General features: G+C 45.3%; 2 protein-coding genes across 2 annotated transcripts in view; both read right to left on the minus strand.

Annotated features, from left to right (window-relative positions):
• Positions 1–521: 521 nt before the first annotated feature.
• GOLGA1 (golgin A1) lies at positions 522–17,035 on the minus strand. Its single transcript, XM_054083826.1, has 23 exons — positions 16,949–17,035; positions 16,318–16,629; positions 14,728–14,818; positions 13,333–13,407; positions 12,745–12,842; positions 12,235–12,267; positions 11,576–11,704; positions 11,104–11,273; positions 10,600–10,711; positions 10,383–10,478; positions 10,035–10,160; positions 9,468–9,563; positions 8,931–9,026; positions 8,511–8,663; positions 8,189–8,284; positions 7,413–7,502; positions 6,675–6,777; positions 5,788–5,906; positions 5,123–5,284; positions 4,557–4,616; positions 3,799–3,969; positions 2,780–2,866; positions 522–1,945 (listed from the first exon to the last, which is right to left on the minus strand). The coding sequence occupies exons 2-23, from the start codon at positions 16,450–16,452 to the stop codon at positions 1,865–1,867; spliced, it is 2,379 nt and encodes a 792-aa protein (XP_053939801.1). The 5' UTR covers positions 16,453–16,629; positions 16,949–17,035; the 3' UTR covers positions 522–1,864.
• A 1,027-nt stretch (positions 17,036–18,062) lies between these two features.
• The window catches only part of SCAI (suppressor of cancer cell invasion), a 41,590-nt gene continuing 34,357 nt past the window's right edge, over positions 18,063–25,295 (minus strand). The window contains exons 14-17 of the mRNA XM_054084047.1: positions 23,206–23,278; positions 21,533–21,706; positions 21,245–21,345; positions 18,063–20,164 (exon numbers count right to left, since the gene is read on the minus strand). Of these exons, the coding sequence (XP_053940022.1) occupies positions 20,015–20,164; positions 21,245–21,345; positions 21,533–21,706; positions 23,206–23,278 (498 nt within the window). The 3' untranslated portion in view covers positions 18,063–20,014. The remainder of the gene's footprint in view (positions 20,165–21,244; positions 21,346–21,532; positions 21,707–23,205; positions 23,279–25,295) is intronic.

A 25,295-nucleotide genomic window follows, 5' to 3' on the forward strand; every position in this document is an offset into this window, starting at 1 on the left:
CCAGACCCAGCAGGGTGATCCTGCCTCTGCTTTGTCCCAGTACAGAAACCATTGCTGTAAAACACTTTTTGATTGTTTTCAGGCAAAAGCTGTACTTGAACTGTACAGAAATTCTCCAATGCTGCTGTTAAGTGCCATGGATCCAGTTACAACAGACTGTTTAGATGAGCTTTGGAGTGCAAGAAAAACCCTGCAGGTTCTCTCGGTGTTCAGTAACCACAATCCAGGTCTAAATGGAGTGGCGCGGCTTGCGCCGAGGCCATGGCTACCACCATACCCATGCCGGGGGTGTGGCTGGTTAACAAACCGGGGAGGTCAGCCAGGGACCGCTCTGACCGCTGACCTCCCCTGAAGGACACAGACACCTCTCCCCACCGCCTGTGTGGCAGCAGGGAGCTCTGCCTCCAACACCGCATTCTCAGCTGCCAGCACCGAGCTCACTCAGACCCTGGCAGCAAAGCCAAGCCAACCCTGAACTGCAACAGCATCTCCACCAGGACAGCTCAAATTGCCTTGAATATATTTAATGGAAGGACTTAGCAACACAAACCTTGTACGAGAGCTGCCGGAACTGCAGCCTGCTCAGCTAATGCCATACATGCGCAGGTTTTTGAAGAAACGTCCCGTTTTAAGGAATCAAACTCACTGCTGCTTCCCATTTTCATGGTCGTGTTGGTAACCACGGGCCACACTGTGCTTCCCCTCTGAGGCCAGTGCCGCCCCAGTCCCCTCTGCCGAAGAGGGAAGGAAAGCGGATGGCATCAGGACGTGTTCAGCAAGAGTTGAATCTTGCCCTCGAAACCAAACCTCCCGAGCAGCGATCCCTGTGCCACACAGTGAGGACACGGTTACAGCCCCGCTACATGTTCAGAACAGTTTTTAAGCAGCAGTATTTGAAATAGAGACCCACAACCGAGGAGGCAGATGCTGGTTCTGAAAATCTGCTGCTAGCAGACTTTGAAGACAAAAATAAAAATCAAAGTGTTTAGTACCAACATTCTCCACCCTTTGCCAGTAGATTATTATATCTTAATAAAAGGTATTCTCAGTGTGCATTGACAATACCTGGGATTCAGCTTTAAAAATTTAAAATAGCTCCTACCCCTTCTTCCCAATGCTCACAACCTATGGACAGGCTAACGGGTTCAGTTTAAAGGCGACTGAGTATTAGGTACTATAATTAAGACCATTTTACATATTATTTTTCTTTAAGAAAAGTAAAATCAGACAACTCTAAAGTTGTGCTCTCAAATTAAATACTCATCATCAAGGTGCAGCCCTCAGGACCGCAGGCCAGGATACGCGCACCGTAAATACACAGTGATATGAAAGGATGCGAACTGTCAGTTATGTCAGTATAACAAGGCAAGGCAGATCTTGTTTTTGGTTAAAGCTCCCGCTCCCGTTCTCTGAAAGGCTTTCCAGACTTGGTACAGTACTGCCAACACTGGGTTTCATCCTTGCTTTCCACAAGGAAGCTTCTCCGTCTGCAGTGACTCCACTCCAGCGCTTGGCCACAGATGCTGGAATCACCCCAAGAGAGGAGCACGTCAGAAACTCGAACTGCAGCACTGCTGTTTGCGAGGTGAACGCTGCCCTTTGGTGCCAAGGAAATGAGACCAGTGAGCACAAGGAGCTGACTTCCGTTAAGAAACTGAGACGATGGTCCCCAAATCCAGCCCGGAAGAGGTGTTTGTTTGCAGTGACAATCTCTCCTTGCACAGTATTAGTTCTGTAAACAGGGTCAGAGTTCTTGTACAAAATACTGCAATGACAGTGATTAAGACACACCTGGATGAGTGTGTTCAGCCTTCTTTTCACAGAAAGAAGTGGCTGGATGCTGACTGCCTGTTTTCTGGTTCCCTTAAGGCCACAGTGTCCTTGGGCTGGAGATGGATGGCCGGATACTGCCTTTAGGAGACGGCTTTGACCCAAACCACGACATCTAGAACCGGAAAGCACCATGCATTATGCTCAGTTCACACTTCTAAAGGGATGAAGCTTTGAAAAAGAGAGAAGATGGTGCACAGGCACCTCCCCAGATGGAGAGAACTATTTATAAACCCGAACACTGCAGGCCTCAGGCTGAAGGAGGTTAAAATAGTATCTCATAATCAAATCTGTAAGAAACAGCATCCACTTTCCACAACTGAAGGTGACTGAAGGTTATGCTTATGGATAAGCCTTCAAAATAATTACAAATCTACCCAGGACCTTCAGTTGCTCTGGGATTAAACTGCTCCCTGATGATGGGGGGGAAAAACCTCCCTCAGCTGCATTCATGTAGGTTGAACCCGTCCACTCACTGAGTGGGCAGAGATGAATGTGGGGCATGGAAGGAAGTGAGTCAGTGCTCATTTATGGGCCTCTACCAATAACTACACCACCAGGGACACACAGGAGATTGCATTTCATGCAATGGAAAGGGAAACAGATCCAGGTGTCTAAGCCTAATGTCAAAATGACAAACTAAGAATTCTGCTTCCTGCTCTTAAACATCTCACTCTGCTCTGCAAAAAGCTTCCCTCCACGGACGAGTCCCCAGGGCAAAACTGTGTTGTTTCTCCTTCTCTGAAGCCCTGTAAAGTATTTCCCTCTCTGAAATGGACAATTTCCAACATATATGTGTCTGTTTAGCTAACATTTTAGTAATAACTTACATTTACTATCACAACTAACATCTGGCAAAGATACTTCTCAGTATCTCCCAACATCTCAGAACTTTCATTCCGTCTGCTGGGCGTCCCGTTCAAGACTCCAAGTAGAAGAGGACCCTTACCTTGTACTCCAACGTCTCTTTAAGCATGTTTTCTTCCTCTTGAGAAAAATTCAGTAACACAGATACAGCTTTTATTAGCTGGAATGCCTGAAAAACAATAAAATACTGTGGTTTCTATGATGCTCTCAGGCTCTTGTTCCAGACTGCGGTGCAGCAGTTTTCCTGTACATTCAGTCACAGACTTTACAGTCACAACTACAAAGAGTAGCCCAGCAGCTTTCCATTATCCCCAGCTACAACAGCCTACACCTTATTCCTTCTGGGTGGGTTTCCTGCCTTCCTTCCACTGTTCTTTAACAGCGGTTTGCAGATTTTGGAGGAAGACGACACGTGGGGACCGTGTCGGTAGAACACAGAAGCAGCTTGGCTCCTGTGGCCTCCTAGGGTTTTTAAGCTTTGAGAAGTTGATCAAACCAGCTTCTAGGCAGGAAAGAATCATGCCAGTTCAAATGCACACTTAAGTATCAACTCTCTAGTACCAGTACTCTAAATAGGATACACGGTGCAGTCAGTAATGGAGTCGAGCACTCAGGATTCCACGGAGTTACACAATTATTCCTTGATTTTTTACCTACTAACCTGCAATTAAGCATTTTTTGTTGGCGTTACTCCTCTACCTTTAACATTTATGGCACAACATGAGGGAGCTCCAGAGGCACAAGGAGCCGCCTCTTATAGATCAACAGCGAGTGGCCTGTGTCTTTTTCCTGTTTTTTTTTGCCATCTGTCCTGAATGTACAGCCACTCTACTGATGAGCTCCACGTGCTTTTCAGAGCACAGAGGGGATCTTTAACTGCCAGACATAATCACCCCTTCAGCATTCACATTTCCCTTTCATTTAGTTTATTATAATCTGCATTTCCAAACATATTGCCATTAAGTATTTTGCTTTGTTATGCTAACTCAGTAACAACTCTTCAGGTGTAAAAGTATGGAATCGGCATAGAAGTGTCCTTAGCAGGCAGCAGTTCCTAGAGACAGACAGACTGGGAAAAAGAAGGTAAGCATACATGTTTACCTCAGATTCCCGGCAGGACATGAATTTTAGTACAACATGTTTAAGGTATTCGAAGTTGATCTCCCTGGAGTCATTTAAATCCGAGTTGTTTGTGACAGTCACAGAAGCGTTAGGCACTTCAGGATTTGCTTTCTCACGTACTTCAGGGACCTCACCCTCTGGCTTTATTTTCTAAAAAAAGGAAAAAAGAGAAGCACATAATAGACCGTCAGCTTGAGATGGGGAGAAGATCTGGATCTGAGGCAGCCAGCACGAGGCTGGTGTCCACAAGGTGGGTACAACATCATCAGATTACTTTAAAGCCTCTGTGATTTTTTTAAAAAACAGAAAAACTTTTTATTGGAGAGGAAAACTGTTGTAGGAGAGATTAAAGAGGAGCTTTCCCTGGGGCGGATATCGCTCCCGTGGTAAAACTTAGCTGAATGGCAGCTAAGCAGCAATCAAACCTCTGCTGTTCACTCTCAGAGATGCATTAAGTGCCCAAGATCACCAAACACAGATCTCCTGTAGCTAAAACTCTGCTGTGAGAGCTGAGTGGTGATGGCTGCCCATCACACCATCCGTTCAATAAATAAAGCAGTATAACCTACTTCCCTAATTCAAGGGTTTGCCTTGATCTGCCTGCAAACGCAAGAAAACTGCAGACACCCCTAGAAAACAAATCTGCGCTACAGCTAGCAGTTGAGCTTTTAGAATTAGCTGTGCAAGTCACCGCAGTAAGCGCCAGATGAGGAGACTGAAAGCACCACAGCCCTTACCAACTCTTTCTGCAGGGTTTTCTTGAGTTCTGCCATCCTTTGCTGTAGCTGCTTTATCACCTGCAAGCAGAGCAAAGGGAAGTGTTAACACAGCATTTGTTGTCAGGACATGTTGTGACCCACAGGCATCTGGAAAAACCCAGGACAAACAAGTGTAATGAATTAAACAATCGTTAAACAACACTGGCAGCTCTGAAGAAGTGACCTGGATGTCTTGCCTTTCTGGCTGCATACACTAACAAGCAAGCAATAGGATACTGGGCTTCCGTGCAATAGCACAGTAGAAATGAACTGAACCCACAGAAAAAAAGCTCTGCAGGGAAGCTGGAAACAGTATCACTCGGTGAATCTCTCCTCCAAACCAGATAAGGATTCCTGCAATTCTGGCTGCAGTTTTTAACCACTGTTGCTAGATCCTTGTAGAATCCAGAGGGGAAAAAAAAAGTTACTCTCAGAATACTGGATTCAAATTGGATCTGCCATTCTGCAGCATGGGCAGCACCAATTATTACGCTTCCTAATTAAAAGGGGAAAGACCAATAGCTGTTACTGCTGTTTCAGTTCACCTTGTTCTTCTCAGTGATCTGCTGTTCCAGCTCCCTGTTATCCTTCTGAAGCTGAATGACATCTGCCGCTGCTACTTCTCCATTCTGTTCCACCAAGCGGTTTTCTGGAGAATGTAAATGCCTGTTGCCCAAGGCTCTCGTCGTTTCCTCTAGCTCTGAAACCTATACAGATGAAAAGAATGAATTACAGAGATAAAATGGCATTTGCAGCCCATGAGCACTCCACAGGGAGAAAGACAGACTTCTGTTTGGTTGTCATTTCTTGGGGCAGAGGTTGTTGCTTATTCATACCAGAAAGCAGTAGTGGCAGTCTAGCTGGCTCCATCTCTCACGGGCCTGCTTACTGCTTTCAGGTCTCCATCTCATTGGTTTTGTAATGGTTCTCTCAAGATATTTTATGACTCAAATAAAATAAGGGGTTGTCTTTCATAATCACAGATCTGACAGGAAAAGCTTTCCTTCGAGAGACAGGGAACAACAAGTAACGGTGGTCTGACTGCTGGCGCTTGAGGCCGTGAACAAGTTGTCAGAGCACACAGCCCCCAGCGTAACAGAACTGGGATCCTTCGCACACCCGCTGCTTTTCCTGGGAAGTCTGAACAGATCAGCTTTGCAACTGCACCCACATTTTTCTCATGTTCTCTGGCCAACAGGCACTCCTGTACCTGCAACTTCAGTGCCTCCATCTCTTTCCTTGCCATTTCTTCTTTCTCTGCTGCTTGGTCATTAATTGCTTCTATGTCAGACTGCAACTGGTGCATCTGCCGTGAGGCAGCTTCATGATCTGAGGAAGGAAAGCCCTGCTTAGTATCAGTTTGCTGAATCACATACAAGTTTCTAGTTTCCCTGAAACAATGCAAGTTACACCGACAGCAAATCCTGACCATTTTGCCTTGCTCTGTGGTAAAGACAGAAAGACGATGGAGTTTAAGCCACCCAAGCTCACATGCATGGTTTTGCAAAGGAGCAGCCTACCGGTCTGAAAGTCAGAGGGGTTTTAATACTTAACATAATTATCAGCTACAGCTGCTTTAGAAGTCCACCACCCAAAGCCAGTGTGACTTGTGCAGTGGCTGCACAGGAATGCTTGGGGTTGAGCTGCGAGCACAAGTGGCTTCTGGCAGGCAGCTTCCCAAGGAACAGCGCAACAAGAGGCGACAGTTCTGTTCCCTTTCTAAATAATGGCAGCACAAGAGGGAACATGGTGGGGTCAGGGACTGAATGAAGATGAAGATGACTGTACTTCATCTTTTACTATGACTACATAATATCAGGTTGCAGCTGCTCTTTAAGAATGTGAATGATCTTTCAAGCAGGTGCAGTTTTTAAAGTGGTGTGGTGAAGTAGCAGGTTTTGGTCTGTGTTGTTTATTTCATGGTCTGCAAAACCCAACAATGTACAAAAAGTACAGCAAGATCTGTTATTTTCTGGCATATAAACACAAAGCCGATTTTAAAAGGTGAGTTTGTTTTTAAAGACGCAGCAAATACCATCCAATTGTTACTGAAGGACATGAGATCTTAAAAGTTCTAATAGACTCATGTGGTCTAACCTTGGCTGAGTTGGTTTAGCTCTTCCTTCTGTTTTAGGAGCATCTCACATTTTTCTTCAATCAGCTGGTCTTTTTCCTTTATTACAGCAGCCAGATACGAAACCTTCAAAGCAGACAAACAGAAGTCATTAAAGATATCAAACTAGGAGAGGGCATTGAAAGAACTCAGTAATCTGAGCTTCAGATTTATTGTTTGTGGGAAGGACTGGAGAAGAATCCTTGTACCAGTGACAAAGGCAGCAGCTGGTATCTGCAACTGGCAGGGCTGCCTGAGCTCTCCACTAGGGCTCTCTGCTTTGCCCACCCGCCAAAGGTTCAGGGTTATTGGCTCACTGGGACTACGCACTACCTCACAGCTGTGAGGGGCTCTGAAACATCAGTCAGCTTCGTTGTGAGCAAACGTATTCACCTGCTACTACCTGGTCTGCCTCAACTGCACATATTCAACTGCCACAACCTGCCATAAATCTTGAGCCTACAAACTTATCCTTAACTCCGCAGTCAGCAGTGTCTGACCTCCCAATCAATAACTCTCAGAAGCTAATTACAGTCTTGTACAGGCATTTACACAGACATCCTTGAGTCTGAAGTTTACGGAGGCAACCACTGCTGCCTTGCATATTGAGGATAAGTTTCTGATTAATATTCCTGATTGTTACAATACTTTAGCCCAAATCCGGTCTGGTCTGTGGAAGGTGAAGAACCCAAATGTAGTTCAGACTGTTGGTATTAACCAACCTGCTGTTGTAATTCCTCTCTCTGTTTCCGTGTTTCTTCTAACGCTTTGGCAATTTCAATGCTGACAGTCTCTCTGCTGCTCAATTCATCCTGCAAAGCCAAACTCATTCAGAGGTTACTTGAGACAATTAAAATCAGTTCAGCCTCTCATCTTTAAACCAAAACTCATAAGCAACTAGAATTTACAAGTGTTCTACACAAAATGATCTACACTCCCAAATGAGAGTTAGGTGTTTTACTGCACTGCTGCACATGTAAAAGCAACACACAACTGATGTAAGAGGCCAAACATATCCGGTGCTTACAAGATCTTTTAGCTTGAAATCTCTATGGCAAAGTAGCTCCTTCCTACAACTGATCTTTATTCCAACTGTGCATCCAAGAATAGCCACAGAAAACACTTTTAACAATGTCAAATTACAGCCAGAGGCTGAACTTGAGCTGTGAATACCTGACCAACTCCAGTTTTTAACTTCTGCTTTGAATGCTATGACTGGAATTTGATGTTGAACTATTCTGTATTCATTCCTGCTAACAGGATTTAAAAGCTCTTCAAGCCTGACAATATGGGAATATATTATTTCTGCCTGATTTAGGCAGACCCAAGCATTCTGTTTCAGAAAAGGATCAGCCATTTGCAGTGCTCCTCAAATGCGTTTCTACCAGTACCAAACATGACACAACCTGAATGTAATGAATATAACACACTTTGCCATTAGCTGTTTCCAGACCAGGCTCTGTATTTAAGCAGTGTCACTAATCAAGTAAGCCCTTACCTTTAACCTGTTCAATTCCGTCTCTTGTTTTTTTAAAGTGCTCTCATACTCCTCTCTGCCTCCATTAAGAGTTTCATTTTCCTTTTCCAACTGGCTCTATAAAATAAAGACTGCATAAATGCCAAGTACAATTATTCTAATGCTTTGTTTAAATAATTGAACACATCAAATGCTTTGCTCATGTTTAGCTTTTCAAAGCATGAGATCTTCTACTATAATGCTAGGAGTGCTGAATAAGAACATCCAGAAAACACGCAAGGTCCACAAGCCATGCTAACACTGCGCAGACTCACAAGGCCCACTGAACAGTTTCTATACTTACGATCTTGTGCTGAAAAGCTGTTTTCTCAGATTCCCAAGCTGTCTCAAGAGCAGCAATTTGAGACTCCAGCCCTGTAACTTTCTGATCGTACTGATGTTTCTCACTTAAAAACTGTTGCTGTAGCTTACTTCTTTCATCCTCTAGATCAGTTTGCTGAAGAGAAACAAAGACCACTGCATTAACAAAACGGTATTCTGAAGCTCTGACAAGAATCTGACACCAGCCCAGGAGACACAAACTGAGGCAGCGTTATCTGTCCCTTTGGCAGCAGTGTCACATACTCACATACAGACACTCGTTTAGGAGACAAATACCAAGGAGACACCTGAGTAACATGACAAACACAGCAAAGTGAGTGTCTCTGGAGACGCTGAAGACTGATCTGCTATCGATCAGGGAAAAGTCATGCAGGACACTCACCAGCTTCTGGATCTTCAGATCCTGCTCAACAGCTGCTTCTTCGTTCTTTTTCAATGCTTCTGTTGCAATCTGTAGTTTCTCTTCCAGTTCTTTATTCTAAAATATAACCATATGTTAAATTCCTTTTCCATTGGCACCTACATTATACAAATAGATGTACAGAACATGGGATGACCCAACAGGGAAAGGTAAACACTAAAACCATGAAACCACACGGTTCAGAGGGATTGCCTACTGGACACGTGCTGCTTTTAAAAACTCTTTGGCACAGCACAACCTCCCAGCAATGCTTCACTTCAGCTGTTTCTTAGGGAAGGGAAGACAGGCACGCAATCTCTAGACCCTTTTCCATTCCTGGGTGGTGAACTGACCAGAGGCATTGATCAGTTAGACTTTCCTTTAGAGTCTAAATGCGCCATGCAGTCTTGATTTGGCTGAGAGCACAAGTGCAGTGAGAGGAGCAGGCATGGGGCATTCGAAAGCAGGGAACAGCTGGAATGACTCTATGATTTTATGGTGAAATAAACAAATCCTTACCTGTGTCTCCAACTGGCCCACAGTCTCAGTGTGATGTGTTCTGTCTGTTAGCACCTGCTGCCTGGCTTCATCCAGTTTCTGCTCAAGAGTAGCTTTCTGACGATGGTATTGAGGTAAAGAACATGAGGAAAGATAGGCAGAGATAAGGGTTTTTTTAAATTAAGAATTTTCTTTTTATTTCATTAATAAGATCAAGCTAAAATGGAGGACTTATTTTGATGTGCAATGCAGCTTTGCTCTCGGGAACCAACAAGGTTGGTGCTGCTGCCCAGGGCCTCCATAGATCACCCTGCCCCGGGGCTGACATCATTAGAGTTAAGAATGGGAAATTCCCTGGTATCCTATCGTGATCCACATGTAAACACTAATCAGCAGCTAGGTCATAATTTTCTAACCCAGGCCAGGTTCAAAGCACAGGCAGCGTGCCAATATACACTGCAGGGACAAATGCGCCCACATGACATCACCATGTATTCTTTCCACAGGTCAGAAGTGATGTATGTCCTTAAAAAAAACCAAAACAAACTCACTAAGATCGCACTTTCAAGTCTATAAATGCACACTTACCTCCTTGAGTAGCTCCTGCATGTGTTCATCCCCTGAAAGATTTCTTTCCAGCTTTTTCTCCAAGGAAGACACTTTCTCCTGCAGCTGTTCAGTAAGTTTATTTCTCTCAGCAAATTCAAGAGTCATCTGTGAGAACAAGATGTCAGATTCTTTTTGTAGTGAAGCTTTCAGCTAATCTCCTGTGGTTTGACTTTAAAAAGTCCATTAGAATGACAAAAGTCCTATTTGAAAAGACAATATGATCCCACAACATGTTCTAGACACCAAATTTCAAACTCAAAGTGCATTCATTACCCAAAGGTACACCTTTACACCAGCCACCAGAAGAAGCATCTGAAAGCATTTCACCTTTTGCTTGTGTTGTTCATATTCTGTCTTCAGAGATTCATGTTCCACCTGCAATGTTTCCAGTCTCTTCTCACAACCAGAACCAGAAACTCGAGCCTAAAAATTGAGAGAAATTACTTGCTTTGAAACTTAGATTTGCAAAACCACATAACTGACATCTAATCTAACTTCTGCAGACAAGGAGCGCTTTGAAGCAAATCTCACTTAGCTCACTTACATTTTGCAAGTCTCCAGAGAGCTGCTGAATGACAGTTTGTAGCTCCTGTTCTCTTAACTCCAGAGCAGTGATCTTTTTTTCTGCATTTGTCTCAGTTGTCATTAGTTCATCTCTTCAGAAAGAGAATAAGAAAAAGTGGCGTACTGTTCCAGAAAAATAATTTTTAGCGGATAATTCTGTTGCTTATGAAAAAGGACTAAGCAACAACACCATTGTGTCCTAAAACCAGCCACTGCCCGCTTATACATTTTCCAAAACCAGTGATAGTCAAGCATTCAAACTATGAAAAGAAGAAATTGTAACAAGCTTACAAACCCCTAAGCAAGTACTACTTTAATTAGCTTGAAAATAAACAAAAACTTGACATTTACATCAGCGCACCAGAAGGAATCACCACGTCAGCTCACTACACACATCAACTCTTCCAAAACGACAGAACTGGGCATAAAGTAAAAGGACAGGGGAAATGCACTCCCTGCTCCTCATGAGCCACCAGCTCCATACCTCTGGGCCTCCAGCGCCAAGAACCGCTGCTGTAGCTCTTGAAGATCTCTCTGTAGGCCCATGGACTCGGTGCTTGCATCCTGAAGCAGTTCCTTAGTGTGGGACAGCTCTCGAGCACACGCCTCTAGCTCCTGCTCTGCTTTGCTCAGAGACTCTTCCTTTTTTAAAAGCTGAATATTAGAATGTTGACAATAACAGGTGACCTGAGAATACTGATATAGCCTTTGCATTGAAACTTGTCTTTCATCAAGTTATGAGCTCAATTACAGGAATTATAATAGATCACTCCCAGAAAAAGTCACTGTTGAAATAAACTCTGTAATACTGTACGCATGGACCTACTGTTTGGATTCAGACACTGACCAATGCTACATACAAGCATTAAGGCTACCAATATTAATGCAGAGCTACCACTAACTCAGTATTCTAACAGAAATCTTAAGAAATAAAAAGAAGTTTAAAATCACCTTACCATGTGTTTAACTTTGGCAATTTCCTGCTGTTGAAAGCCCTCCAGCTCATCAATGTCGTCTCTTTTTTGAAAGAGGTTCAAACTCTGCTCCCTCAGTTCTTGTAACTGCGTTTGAAGCATTTTTTTTTCCTAACAAACCAATAAAATCAAAAGGAATCCAAGAATATTTGTATGCTCATTCCACGTCAGTGGGAGTTTAGTTAAATGCTCTAGGAGAGGACTCTTGTCTTGCAGGCATAAGGCACTCCGACAGTGCTACATGCAGAACAAGAAATTCTTCCTGTATTAAAAACAATCCCTAGCAAATCGTTTCATTTATTTTATGAAACACACAACCTACTGTAAGACCTCAGACAGCCACTGCCTCCTGCTGCATCCCAGCTGCCTCCTCTGTAATAAAGGGAACTATTGCTCCACCTTACTGAAGCACATCTCTCTCATCAGAACCCATTGTTCTTTACCTCTCCACTGACAAATAAATCCAGAAATATCTCCTGCAGCACTGGGGCTGGTAATGAAAGGAAATCTCTGGCCTCTCTCACTGAACACAGATCAAACAGTAAAAAGTGCTGAACAGAGCTGAGCTGTAGGAAGCGTGCAGGCTGCAGTTTACAAACACACACACATAAATTGCCCCCCAAGCCTCAGAGGTTAGTTACCTTTTCAACTTGACTCAGTTTTTCCATCCATTCCTGAACAAGAAAGAAAGGAGAAAAGAAAAACAAAATCAATTTGTAGACTTTCAAGGACATTGTGGTTAAAAAAAGAATTTGTACTGTTAACATAGATACTAAGTTGTGGTAAAGACTAAAAAAAACACCAGCCAAAGAAAAGCAACAGCTCGTGATTCAATATATAAACACTGAGGAATCATGAACGCATAAGCTTTATGCAAGAAAAATAAAAGTGACACCAGCTATGCTACAACTGAATCTCACCACACACAAGTGCAAACTTGGATTTTCACTAGAAACTGTTGTGCGCTCTCTTTAAAGCAGCAGGAACAGTCAGGATGATGATGGGTCCTGCACCATTTCCCACGTTTGAACTCAGCACTCCCTTTTTCCCTCAGTGTTGACATGCTAAGCAACCCTAGTGCTGAACATAAAGCACCCAGGCCGTGCAAATATCCCTGCAGGCAGCCAGCCGAGCGGTTTGAGTGCCGTTACCTGGTCCTTCTTCTCCAGGGCCAGTGCCATCCCTTCAGCCAGCTTGGCTCGGCTGGCCTGGTGAGCTTCGTTCTGCTCCTGGAACTTCCTCATGGAGGCTATCGACAGATAATACTCAGCTGTATTAAAAACTGATCTTTTAACAATGTTTCTCAATTGTCTGTAAGTTATTTATAACTTTAAAGAGCTGCTCCTGCAAGTCGTTAGCCCCATCTTGACTCTCCAGCACCAATGCTGGGCCACTCATCCCCTTGCACTGTTTGCCCACCAGACAAATAACAGACATAAGAGAAGACAGGAGCACTGTTCCTCACAGGATTATAACAAAGCTGCAGGTTTCACATTAGTCTCTTGTGTACCTCAGCCACAAATCTGCACAAAAGCAGAGTAACAACAGCTTTGTTCAGCCAGCACATTACTGCTGCTTTTTATACAGTAAATTAGGCAAGAACTTGTGTTCTGTTTCTTAGCAATCTGGAGGTGCACAGTTCAAAAGCACATGACAAACATCTGAATATCAAACCCATTTCTTTCCAACAATAAGAGTTACCAGCTTTAAAAAAAAAAAGGAAAAAGGGAAGTACGTACAATCCTGATGCTTTTCTAATGCATTTTCAAGCTTCTCTTTTATCTTCTGCAAGTTTCGGATCTGATCAGCATAGTCTTGTGTGAGCAGGGAGGAGCACAGACCAGGAATGAAGGGACATTGGGGAAGGGAGTGAAACAAAAAAGGGGAAAAAAAAAAAAGAAAAAAGGATGAGCGGAAAATGGCAATGATTTTCTCAACCAGAAAATCATTCCTGCCAAGGAAAACTTGGGTGACCACAACAATGAACACAAGCAAACACTTCTGGGCTGTCCACAGGGCAAGTGGTTGGCAGGAACAGGAGGAGCTGCCCCCGGTGTGCTGGTTACACGAGGGCAGGACCAGAGGACAAAGAGCTACTCCTGCTGCTTACTTCATTCAAGAACAGGGATCTGTTTGACTCCCTTTAGGAAAGGTGTCTCTCATCAGAGGGTGCGATGATGGGGCAATTCACAGACGCCTGCATCCCTGTTCTGTGCTGCTCGGTGTTCAAGTCACGTAGTATTTCTGGGGCTGGGCTCCAACAGGAGCTCCCGTTGGCCAGCACTAACAAACTCGCACTCCTACAATCACTGTTGCTACTGAGCAGAACAAAGAAGGCAGGTACAAAGACAACATAAAACATCCCCCCTTGGAGAAGCTTATGCACAACAGAAAGGAATATTTATTTCCTCGCTGATAAGGCTGCTTGCACAAGGCTCTTGACACTCACGGTCTCGCACTAAGCCCGGGCCAGCACCTGTAAGTTTACCTTATGCAAACAGGTGAACACTTTGCCCTTTCAAATTGCAAAGGGAAATCATCTTTGAACCCTGCATTTTCTTGAACTGAACCGGAGCCTGATAAGTCTTCTAAACGAATTAAAATAATCGTGAGCTGGCTATAACCTCTCCTTATTTTCCAAGCCCTTCTATGAGAGCTGGGAAGCAGCAGCCTAACAAAGTTTAGCCCAGTCTGGGACCCACATCCCCACAAGGGAAGGAAAGCAGTGCCAGAGCAGAGCCCTTCCCACGACTTTACAGAATAAGGTATTAGATAATCTCAGAAAGAAAAAAAAACCCTCAAGGCTGTTTTATGTTGAATCCCTTCCTTTTTCATTTCTAAGTTCAGTTCTTTAAGGATGGTGCTGTGTTACTGTCAACAACAGAGCACTTAGACCCCAAGAGCAACAAACCATCATGTATGCAGAGTAAAATACAGGTGGGGAAAGACACTGTTTGAAGCATGGGGACAGAAAGCTATCCCAGCCATTCAAAAGAATCGCATAAATGCAGGGCTGTTACACAGACATTTTCAAATAAATCTAACCCCATGTATCCTTAATAAATTAAAGCACTTGAGCCCAAAGGAAAATATTTCCTAAAGCAATAGGGTTTTATATGTATCAACACACATACCAGACAGCTTGACCTCCAGTTTTCTTATCTGCTCATTTCTTCTGAGTAACTGGGATGAAAGATCCTCTCTGGAGCTGCTTCCATCAGAAGCCTCGGCAGAAAAACACTCAGGTAATATAAAATTCAGAAAAAGTGACCCTGCCCTATACTGACTCTGTAAACACCACCCCATATAGGACTATCGCCTCGGTTCTTCACAGAAAAGGGAAAGCTGTACCAGCACAGCAGAATGTGTGAAAACGCTGAAGAGGAGAATCAGTACAAGCTGAAACAGCCAACACTGCAACACCAGCCCACTCCATGAAACGCAAAACTTTGAAAAGAAGCTACAGTTGAAAACTGTTCAAACTGATCACTGTGGAAACGGCATCATAGAACGACTAAGGGAGGAAAAATTAGGCCCTATAGGGTTTCAGGATGGGTCAAAGCTAAAGTCTTTTGGAAAGCTAAGTTAGGAGAAAAGAAACAACAACGCTACTCAGGTGGCACGAGCTGGCTCCAGCAGGAACAAAGCAGCCTTTCTGTGCGATGGTCTCTCCATGCAAAACCCATTGCATATGTGACTTATGATGCTCTGCGGGGTTTCCTTGCTCCATAAAAATCAATACTAAGAGCATAAATATTGCTCCACCAACTAATTCATGGAGGTTTTCTGAAAATCACTCAGCTACCAGCACAGTTTGTTTCTTGAACTCTGAACTCGCAAGATGGTAAATGAAATTTCTATATGAGAATCTTTTAAGCACAGAAACATTTCATAAAACCACAAGGCTAATATAGTCCCATTTTAAATGCATTCAAACAGGCCTTCCAACCTTCTGCTTAACAGAACCGAAATTTCAGCTGAGTTTCAGAAGAAATGAGTTAAACTCAGATGGATAAATAACTTTTCCATTTTGTAGACAGCAAAACAGGATGACAATGCAATGTGCTGCAACAGAGCGGGTGCTGCTGGCTCCAGCAGCAGTGCCACACCATGTCCTAATCCCTGTTTTGAAAAATATGACAGCCATCGAGGGGCAGAGGTGCTGAGTAGTGCAGGGTTTCATTTAACCTGTACGCTCCCAGAATCATACAGCTTGCCTAAACAATGCTCTATAACGAAAGAGAGCTTAAAGCAGACATTGGAGGAACTACAAGAGATCTGAGTACACCTTGCACAAACAATAAGCTTGAGCAGAAAGAGCACCAAGAAGCCCAGAGATAAACAGCCCCACAGCAAGGTCACAGGCAACCAGTACTTTGCTTACCCTCTTCCCATAACAGTAATTAACTTTACAAACAGGTATCTGACACATTATCGCAGCTGTATTCAGTGTTTTGTGTCCGTTCAACAGTGTTCTGCATTGTGACAGCTTTGTAACGCATGTTTACGTGGCATTATCAGCCTCCCAGTAACTATTACGGTTCACACTTTCTCTTCAGTACTTAAGTTTATTCAAGCTAACAACTCATTTACATATTAAGATGCGCACCTACAAAGACAACACAACATGCGTTCAACTCCTCCACCAGACTTCAAACGCTTCTCTTAAAGCCGTAACAGAAGATCTGGGAGGGAAACCAAACTCCAGAGTAAGGATAACTTACAAAGTCATCGCCGGAGTCTGCTCCCACGGATGTAATTGACTCCTTGCTGACAGACCTCGGTATCTTGGGCACCCCTCCCGCTCTGGGAGCCACGGCCGCCTCTTCTGCGATCTTCTTCTTCAGTTTGGCAAACATTTTACGGCTCCACGGCGCTGAAACAGCCAGGTGCTTTGAAAAGCCAATGCCTCCAACAGGGACAGGTTCCTGACGCTCTGTTTAAAGCTCCTAGACGCCGAGATTTAATCCCATGCCTCGTCCCCTCCCATTTATTGCGTTTCTCGTTCCATGAAAGCCTTCAGAGCTGGAAAGCACCTGCAGATGAGAAAGATACGGCTTCCACACGAGCCACCGCTGCCGGCACCAAACATCTACAGACGTCCCGATGCCTTTTAAACGTCAGCCCCATTACAACGCGCTGGGAACAAAGGCCCCCAGAGCAAAGCCCTTTTAAAAGAAGCCCCGGGCCGCGGCAGCGCTCGCCTCACCGAGGCGGCAGCGGGGCGCGAGCAGGGCCCAGCCGGGCTGACAGCTCGGACCGGCGCCCCGGGACGTGGAGCACAGCCAGTCCGGTCTCCAGCAGCGTCCTCCGAGCCCCCACCGCCCTCCCGTCCTCCGCCCGAGCCGCCCTTACCGCCCAGGGCCCGGCCCGGCCCGGCCCCGCCACCGCCGCGTCCTCTCGCAACGCTGACCCGGAAGCGCCGCGCGAGCCGGAAGCAGCTCGAGCCCGTGCGCATGCGCGGGGGAATAAGGCCGCGCCCACCACGGACCTCCCCTGTATGGCCACGCCCACTTCTCCACCCTCCTCCACGCCCCTATGCAAATGAGATGCGACCGTCCCGATAGCCTCAGCAATAACCACGCCCACTCTGTTGATCCCGCCCTCCCGCTTTGACCACGCACCGCCCGCCGCGCTGGCCACGCCCCCATGCAAATGAGATGTACTTGTGGCCCCACCGAGGAGGGCGGTGGGCTCAGGCACAGCCCCCGCAGGGCAGCCCGTGTCCAGGACGGGACCATTCGGAGCACAGGTCCCGGGCACATTCCGGCACCGCCTGGAACGTGATAGGAATTGCTTCGAGGTCCAAGCCTAAACCGTAGAACCATAGAATAGTTCGGGTTGGAAAGGACCTTAAAGCCTACCCAGTCCCCCCCCGCCATGGTCAGGGACACCCAACCTGCCCTTGAGCCCCTCCAGGGACGGGGCAGCCACAACCTCAGTGGACAACCTGGGCCAGGGCCTTCCCACTCTCACAACGAAGAAATTAATTCCTCTTAATGTCCAGCCTAAATCTGCCCCTCTCCAGTTTATATCCATTCCCCCTCACCGCCTTTATGAATAGCCCCTTCAGGTTTTGGAAGGTCGCTATAAGGTCTCCTCGGAGCCTTGTACGGGAGGTTCTCCAGCTCTCTGATCATCTTTGTACCCTCCTCTGGACCCGTTCCAACAGCTCCTTCTCCTTCTTACATTGAGGATTCCAGAACTGGACACAATTCTCCAGATGAGGTCTCACAAGAGAGGAATAGAGGGTCAGAATCACTTCCCTCGCCCTGCCGGCCACGCTGCTTTGGATGCAGCCCAGGACATCGTTGGCCTTCTGGGCTGCGAGTGCCCATTGCCAGCTCATGTCAAGCTTCTCATCGACCACATCCCTGAAAACAGGAAATCACAGCGGCCGAAGAGCCACAACCCTCCCCACAGTTCCCAAGGCTCCATGCACCGAGCAGCGCATGTGCAGACTGCGGACACAGACACGACGCTGCTCTGTTCTCTTTAATACATATCCAAGTACCTGTACATATGTACATATTTACAATTTACACAGCCAGTAGATGTATGCGGATTGTACACAGACACACAAACGCCTACGACACACATGCACACGCACAAACACGCACTCCGAAAGACTCCACATCCCAGGTAACAAAGTCCTGCTGTAGTCCAACGAGCAGCACCAAGTGGTGGGGGGCTCAGAAACACCGGCTTCCAGACTGTGCGGGACAAACACGAGCATCCACAGAATATTTTACACTGGAGAAAGTAAAGAATGGGTGGCATAAGCTTCAGCTCAGCTACAAAGAACCTTCATGCAAGCTTCCCAGCCGCGCTCCCGCAGTTGCCGCTGTTCCCCACTGCGCTCTCCTCGGCCGCAGGGTCCGCGAGCGCTGAGCTGCCGCCCTTCGCTCTCACAGCCTGCACGATGGCATGGCCAAAAGGCCCACAATGCTGCCACAGCCATCACTGAGTCCTGCAGGTTGGTCATCTAAAAACAGAGGCACGGCTGGGGTTCAAGATAAAAGCACCAATCAGATTTGTCCTTTTGGTACTTTTCCAGCAGGAAGAGTGGAAGAGTGAAAATGGACTTTTTCATTTACTAGTTTAAAACATTTTTGGTCCCTTCTCCTCGCACAGCCCCTCGTTGCCGGGAGCTGCAGGGGGGCCTCTAGCTCTGCGAGGAGGCCAGCACAGGCCAAAGGAGTCAGCGAGCGCTTTTCCCAGCAGCCAGAACAGCCTCTTCAACAAGCGCCCCTCCAAAGGCCACCGTGCGCCTCAAAATACCCAGAGCATGATGGGCTGAGGGAGCCTACGCTGCCGCCAAACATCGCTACAGCCCCTTAGCTTTACTGGTTCAAAGACAGGACTGAGGGGCGACGGTGGGCATGCAAAAGGTTAACAGGGCTTTACAGCAGCACCACATTGTTTAACCTGCAGGAGAAACACCAGCACCACTCCTAGGGCACAGGGATCCAGTGCAGAGGGGGCAGGTACAGGAGTGACAGGGAGGGCTCGTACTGTATGGGACATCTTTCAGCTCCTGCGGGGGACTGGCAACACTGTGGGAGCCACACATTCCATCCACACACGGAAAGGAGGGAGAACACCTGCTGGAAACTTAAGAATTTGTGTCTAGTACCTCAAAACGAAGAATGCCCTCTCCTTCGGGAAAGCTGTGGCAGCGGTACAAACGGCAAGACGACGCATATTACAGTGAGATGGGGGCCAGCTTTCTTGGTTCTGTAGTTTGTTAATCCGCCAAACAGGCAGAGAGGAAACTGTGTCCTTGGCCAGCAGTACAAAGTTCAGATATAAAATTGCTGTGTCAAATTTATAGGGAGCATTTAGTATCTTTACAGCTTCACTTCAAACCCACCGCTCCAAATGCAACTCAACTGTCCGCAATTTTGACTCCTTACTCGCCTAAGACTGAAAAAATATATTTGTTATGAAGGACTCTGGTTATTGCTATTGTAGGTTTGCACTGTGTGGTTCCATCTTTACCATTTCAAATCCAGACTCTTTGGGGATAAAATATTGGGTTTTTTCTATTGATTTTTTTCCCAATTTCTTAAAATTGTATAAAAATAAAGGATCTCCACAAACGTGGGCTTAAGGTAACCAGTAATACTTCTATGCTTAGGATCAGCTGTTGGAAATGTGGTTGATAGCCACAAGACCAGAAATAAACCTCTAACGATTCTTTAGTTTAACATTTAAAAGATGTGAAAACTTCTGCTTATAAAATTGACCCCATACAGACTGGAACAGCCACACTAACAGCTGTTTAGTATTCCTTTGTAAAATAATGGTCCTAAATTTAAAAATAAAATCAAGTACTTCCTTTTATGATTTTCACATTATAAAACTGCACCATTCAAAATCTGTGGCCAGGGAAACCCCTTTGCAGTAAGACAGTTTCTTTTAATAGTCATCGAGGGTGTTTTCCAGGAAAACATTCCTAACATCCAGTATAGAAGCCAGCTCCAAAATGTGCTTTTGGAGGTGAGGGTTCTCCACCGTTTCGTCTCTCGGCAGCTGGGGATAAGATTCTGGATAATTTCGAGTCTCCTGCTAGATGACAGTGAAAACAGAGAATCAGACATCTGTTTATTTCTACAACCTTTATGAAGAACATTGCAAAAGGCCAATGTCACCTAAGAGGCCCCCTGATCTGCTGAGCACGCCACAGAGGGAGAAAATATCCTAGCACTTTCAGTTTTCTCTTCCCATGGACCCAGAGATGGTCACAGAAGCCATACAAATGCCCATTCAACTAAGACGGCGAATAATGTATTCACAGAAGCCTTGTGAAAAAAGAGAAGAAAACATCAAAAAGACAAAAGACTTCACACATACTCACCTACCGTGCTGGAGTTCACTTCTTGATGCTACAGACATGTAAGCATCTCCAGTGGGAGATTCATCATCCTAAAACAAATGTCTGACACCGGGGGCAAATCTGTCCCCACTAACAGAAGAGCTGCTTCTTTCCCCTGATCCCAAAGCAGCCCAGGTAGCTAACAGGCCTGGAATGCTGCTAGACGTCTGTGGTCAGACAGGACGAACACTGCGCCTCACCTTCCATTTATTCCTGAAGCGCTTAAAATGGAGCAGGCAGTTTACATGCCAACATTCACGTCTATAAAATGGTGCAGGTCCAGAAGCGGACTTCACCGTTGGCACAGCATTAACCCACAGGGAGGGAGAATGCCATCTTCCTGTTTAGCTTACTCATTTACACTTCAAAGACCTTTTGCAATCCATTCATGCTAGAATCCATTCCAACAACAACCTTCCATTCCTCCTCAATTCCTCCTATATTCTTGTTCTACACCTTTCTATCTGTGTGGAAATAATAACCTTGAATTATTAAGAGGAGTTCTTCCAGCAGACAAGGCTGTTCAGAGTGACATAAATGAATCAGAGTGTTTCTGCTAGTTATGAGAGGAATAAGGCTTCAGCACGGCAAAGGCTTTGTGCCTCGGAGAGATACAAAGGCACCGATTCAATACAAGCTGCAGGCATTAGCATGTGAGCATCTGTTATCTTTCTGAAGTCACAGTGATATGCTTAGCCCTAAAACCCTTCCATCCCCAGTTCTGTGTGCACTGGACTGTTGTTCCCACAAAGGGATAAGATATCCCTGCCTACCCGGAATATTTTGTGCATCCTCATAGTAGCCGAACAGAAGATAAATCTTGTTAGAAGCAAGCGAAGGAATTCATCCCCAAAAAACTGAAGAAAGGACTGATCTGTAAAAAAGGCAAAGAAAACTCGGTTTAGAAAGGCTTAAAAAATAAATGGAAGAGACTTGGGGGACACCACTACGGATTCTCATGCGTTCTCCTCGCTCACTGTGCTGTCCCATGGAGAGGCTGAGCACACAGCATCTGCTGCAGCAGCAGGCTGAGGCTTTGTGGTGCATCTCGAGGCACGTACCTATGGATCGGGAGTGGGTCAGCAGCTGGGCAATATCCCGGTTGATTTTCCGAAGGTATTCTTGACACTTCTCCCACAATCCTCTGCGCATGCTTGATAATCCAGAGACAAACAGGAATGCCATTAAAGGATTGTTCAGAAAGAGTGTGAAGAGGCTACCCCGCTGAGACTGATCTAAAAGACAAATCAATAGACAAAGAGACACATTGGGCACACGAAACAGAAAAGCTGTCCCCGCCACAGGGTGAGGCCGCTCACCACTAGATCCTGCATCAGAGGAACTACTCCTTTGTGCTAGTTACGTCTTCTCTCATGACAGACCTGCTGTCGAGATGATGCAAGGACTGGCAGTAAAGGCTTCCTGGAAATGTGTACTAATGCCAAGAGAAATGAGATTTTCCCATGAATTGTGGGAGGCCTGTGTCTTTGTTTTGAGTATGTAACTCAAACACAAAAGTGGTAACCGGAACAACTGACAGAAGATACCGATTATAAACCCTACAGAGAAGTATTAAACATGGACATTCCTTTTCCATCCAAAAAAAGAGGCAGTTGAACCTATACACCTGCTCCCCAACATGTACGCAGTTGTCCTTCTGTTGGGAATGACAATTTATATTCACTCCATGCAATTCAACGTGATACCCAGAGGGCCAAGCTTCATCTGCAGTCAGCTGGGAATGTTGTGCCCAAACAGTACAGCCACCTCCTCATCAGCGAGGATTAGTGACTTGTTTTAGTGCATTTTGGGGTTTTCAGGACTCAGGCTCACAGCACGCATGGTATAAAGCCACACCAAAACCCAGGGGCTCAGTTTGGGTCAGCTGAGGAGTCTCTGGGCAGTGCCATAAGGCACAGAACTACAGCAAGGCTTTACCGACTGGTCCACAAACCCAATATAAGCATCTATTGTTTTATAAAGGTAGTTCTATTTTTCAGAGTTTCTGTTTAAACAGGATTCATTATTACAGTACTTATTTACTCCTTAAGTTTCAGCTAAATAACTGGAATAGTTTCAAAGCAAATGAGAAGCTTCATATTCTCTCATGATACCTTGCCTAACATCGCTCTGTGTGGCTTAGGCTAGACCTTTGTACTCGTCTTTGTGATGGATAACAGCATAAACATGGCAAATTCCAATGAGAACCTCTGGAATGATTTATATTTTCCAGTAGTCACAGATGCTGAAGAATATATCATTTCATTGCCTGTTTCTACTGTAAATGCATCTTGGGGTGTACAAAGCCAATGGTTTTCCTTCACTTACTCTCCAAAATCAGTACAAGATCCAAGAAGACTTTGCCCTACAGCTGGCATGTAAAAGCTGTTACCTTAACTGACCCTGCTCACTTCCTGAGACAAATAAAGCTACACAAAGTGCTTATAATCATCATCATCCAGCACTGGGCTGGCAATTTTCTGAGTCTCCGTGTAGCAGAGACTTTGCCTCCTGGCACTGTTGAACCTATCTGTAGAAATATCACCATTGTTAGAATAAATTATTTGCCATAAACAGTAACTAAAATTCACCTTACTACTTCAGGGAACATTAATCTGATTTAGGGATTACATTGATGAAAAGCTATCTTTCCCTGAAGAATTTAAGTTATATTTGTTAGGGATAAACATACGATGCAACTAGAACTTGCTAGGACATGCAGTCCCACACATACCTTGTAACGCTTTAGGATACGCTGTCGGAGAAAGCAAGCACACCAACGGCTGTCCAAATAAGTTTGTGAAATTCTGTAACAGAGAAGAATTTTGAAGTATTGATGGTCACTTTGCTTGCTTTTAAATATTCAGCAGGTTAAGAGTACAAGCAAAGACTATTAATGACAGAGAACACACTAATGCCCATCACAGCTCAGCACTGGCAGTAAAGCTGACAAGCTGAATTACTGATAGCTCAGAACACAGAAAGAATTCTAATGCTTTCATTTCACTGCTGCTGAGAGCAGACACTGATTTAATGGAAATACAGCTTCCCGTAGTAATAGGTTACTCGAAAAAAAAATCATGCTCTGTAGTAAGAGTGAAAGCCACTGGCTTTCCGGTCAAAATAGATCCAGCACCTCCCCTTAATACCAACTGAACTATGCAAGCAAAGCAATTTCTTTCCCCTTTTCTTTCTAGCAGGAGGAACTATTTCTGATGAAATAAGAGCCCAATGGAGAAAAGCTTTAGAATTTTCTTTTGAAGCAAGTATGTCATCACCTTAACATGCGCTATACTGAATGCTTAGTCTACCACATTCATTCCATGCACCTTCAGCGCTGCCTGCGTATCCTGTGGCACAAGGAGCTCCCCAGAAACCTCAAACGACTCTGCTGCCCGGTTTCACCAGCGTTTACCTCAAAACAGCCCTACTGTGTGTCTGCCTGACGGGTACACTGATCTGTAAGAATTATCACCAGGAAACAAGAACTTACCCAACCTCATTAGCTGTAATGTCCCACCAAAACAGCTTTCTTACAACTGAAGGCTTGCAAAGCCATAGAAAATGTAAGTGATTGTGTCTCCATCCTATCAGAGCACACTTTCAAACCACACATCCAGCGCACAACACACGCTGCAGGTTCTGTTCTTGAAACTGGCAGGTAACGAATGTCAGCTATTCAGCACCAGAAGTACTGGCTTGTGTACGCTCACCAAAAAGCTGATTTTTTAATTCCTTCTGCTCAAATCAAATGGAATCTCCCCTTCCAGGCAGTCTATTTCAATCAAATTAGCTTACTGAATAATTTAATCAAAGTCTGCTAAATACTGAGGACAGTAATCTAGTCTGATTGAAATAAAATATTTCCCACATCTGACAGAGTGCTGACAAGGCCTAAAACCCTTCTATTTCATTAAGAGTCCAAGGGAGATTCATAACGCTCGATACTAAGGTTTGGTCTCTACTGAAGAAACAAAGACCACTGCCATGAAGACAGTAACTGCAGGCCAACTCAGTAAAAGTTAAATCAAACTGTAAAGAACCACGTAGAACTCCAGGAGGAGCCGCACCAGCCACGGCCCCTCTGAGCTGTCTGCACGCCAGCAGGTCGCACACTCTGAAGTACAACGCGTGCTGCGTGTTCGTGTTGAATTCTACCTGGTATCACGCAGAGAGTGGAGCAGAGTGTCCATGCACTCCATCAGCACAAACGATGATGCAGTTAAACACCGCCTGCAGCTACAAAGCAACACCAAGGTCACTCGTGTATTTCAGGAAAGGTATTGCTCACTGACAATGCCTGAGATCATTTTGGACTTTGTCCCTGCAGAGGTTAATCGACATAGCTAGCACGTCCTGTGAAGGGGAGAAACTCCGCAGTTTAACACGGAACACGCTGGCTGGAAGACAGCTGTACCACGGCTGCATCTAAACCACTGATGCGGGAGGAAAAGGCTTTCAAGCTTCCAGGTACCTGTCTCAGCTCATTCCCAGACACAACCTCCCACCACAGCCCAAGCGAACACCAGGATTCTCTCACCACCACCTCCACTCCTGATTTCCACAGCAAAGCACTGTGGGCGTCTATGCAACACGGAACAGGAGCACATCACAGCCACGGTGTGGAGCGGAGGAGCACCCAGTGCACCAGCAACACCTGCCCTCCAGAAAGGTTAAAACACATTCTTGTTTTAAATTTGACTGTTTTACTGCAGTATTCCAGTTTTCCAACTGAAGCACTGCTGCTTTTTAAAATGTGTGACGTGTACATCTCTTTCCTAAAGCGAGCTACCCATGCTCTCCAAAAGAAGTCACCACACATGT

This window comes from Cuculus canorus, chromosome 19 (genome assembly GCF_017976375.1).
Source record: "Cuculus canorus isolate bCucCan1 chromosome 19, bCucCan1.pri, whole genome shotgun sequence".
NCBI lineage: Eukaryota > Metazoa > Chordata > Aves > Cuculiformes > Cuculidae > Cuculus > Cuculus canorus.

Excerpts from the sequence above, each read along its gene's own strand:
- GOLGA1 (XM_054083826.1), bottom strand. The coding sequence starts at position 16,452 with ATGTTTGCCAAACTGAAGAAGAAGATCGCAGAAGAGGCGGCCGTGGCT. Across the intron at positions 11,274-11,575 it reads TTGCCAAAGTTAAACACATG|CTTTTAAAAAAGGAAGAGTC; the intron begins GTAAGGTGATTT and ends TCTAATATTCAG. Across the intron at positions 10,712-11,103 it reads TTGGCGCTGGAGGCCCAGAG|AGATGAACTAATGACAACTG; the intron begins GTATGGAGCTGG and ends CTCTTTCTGAAG.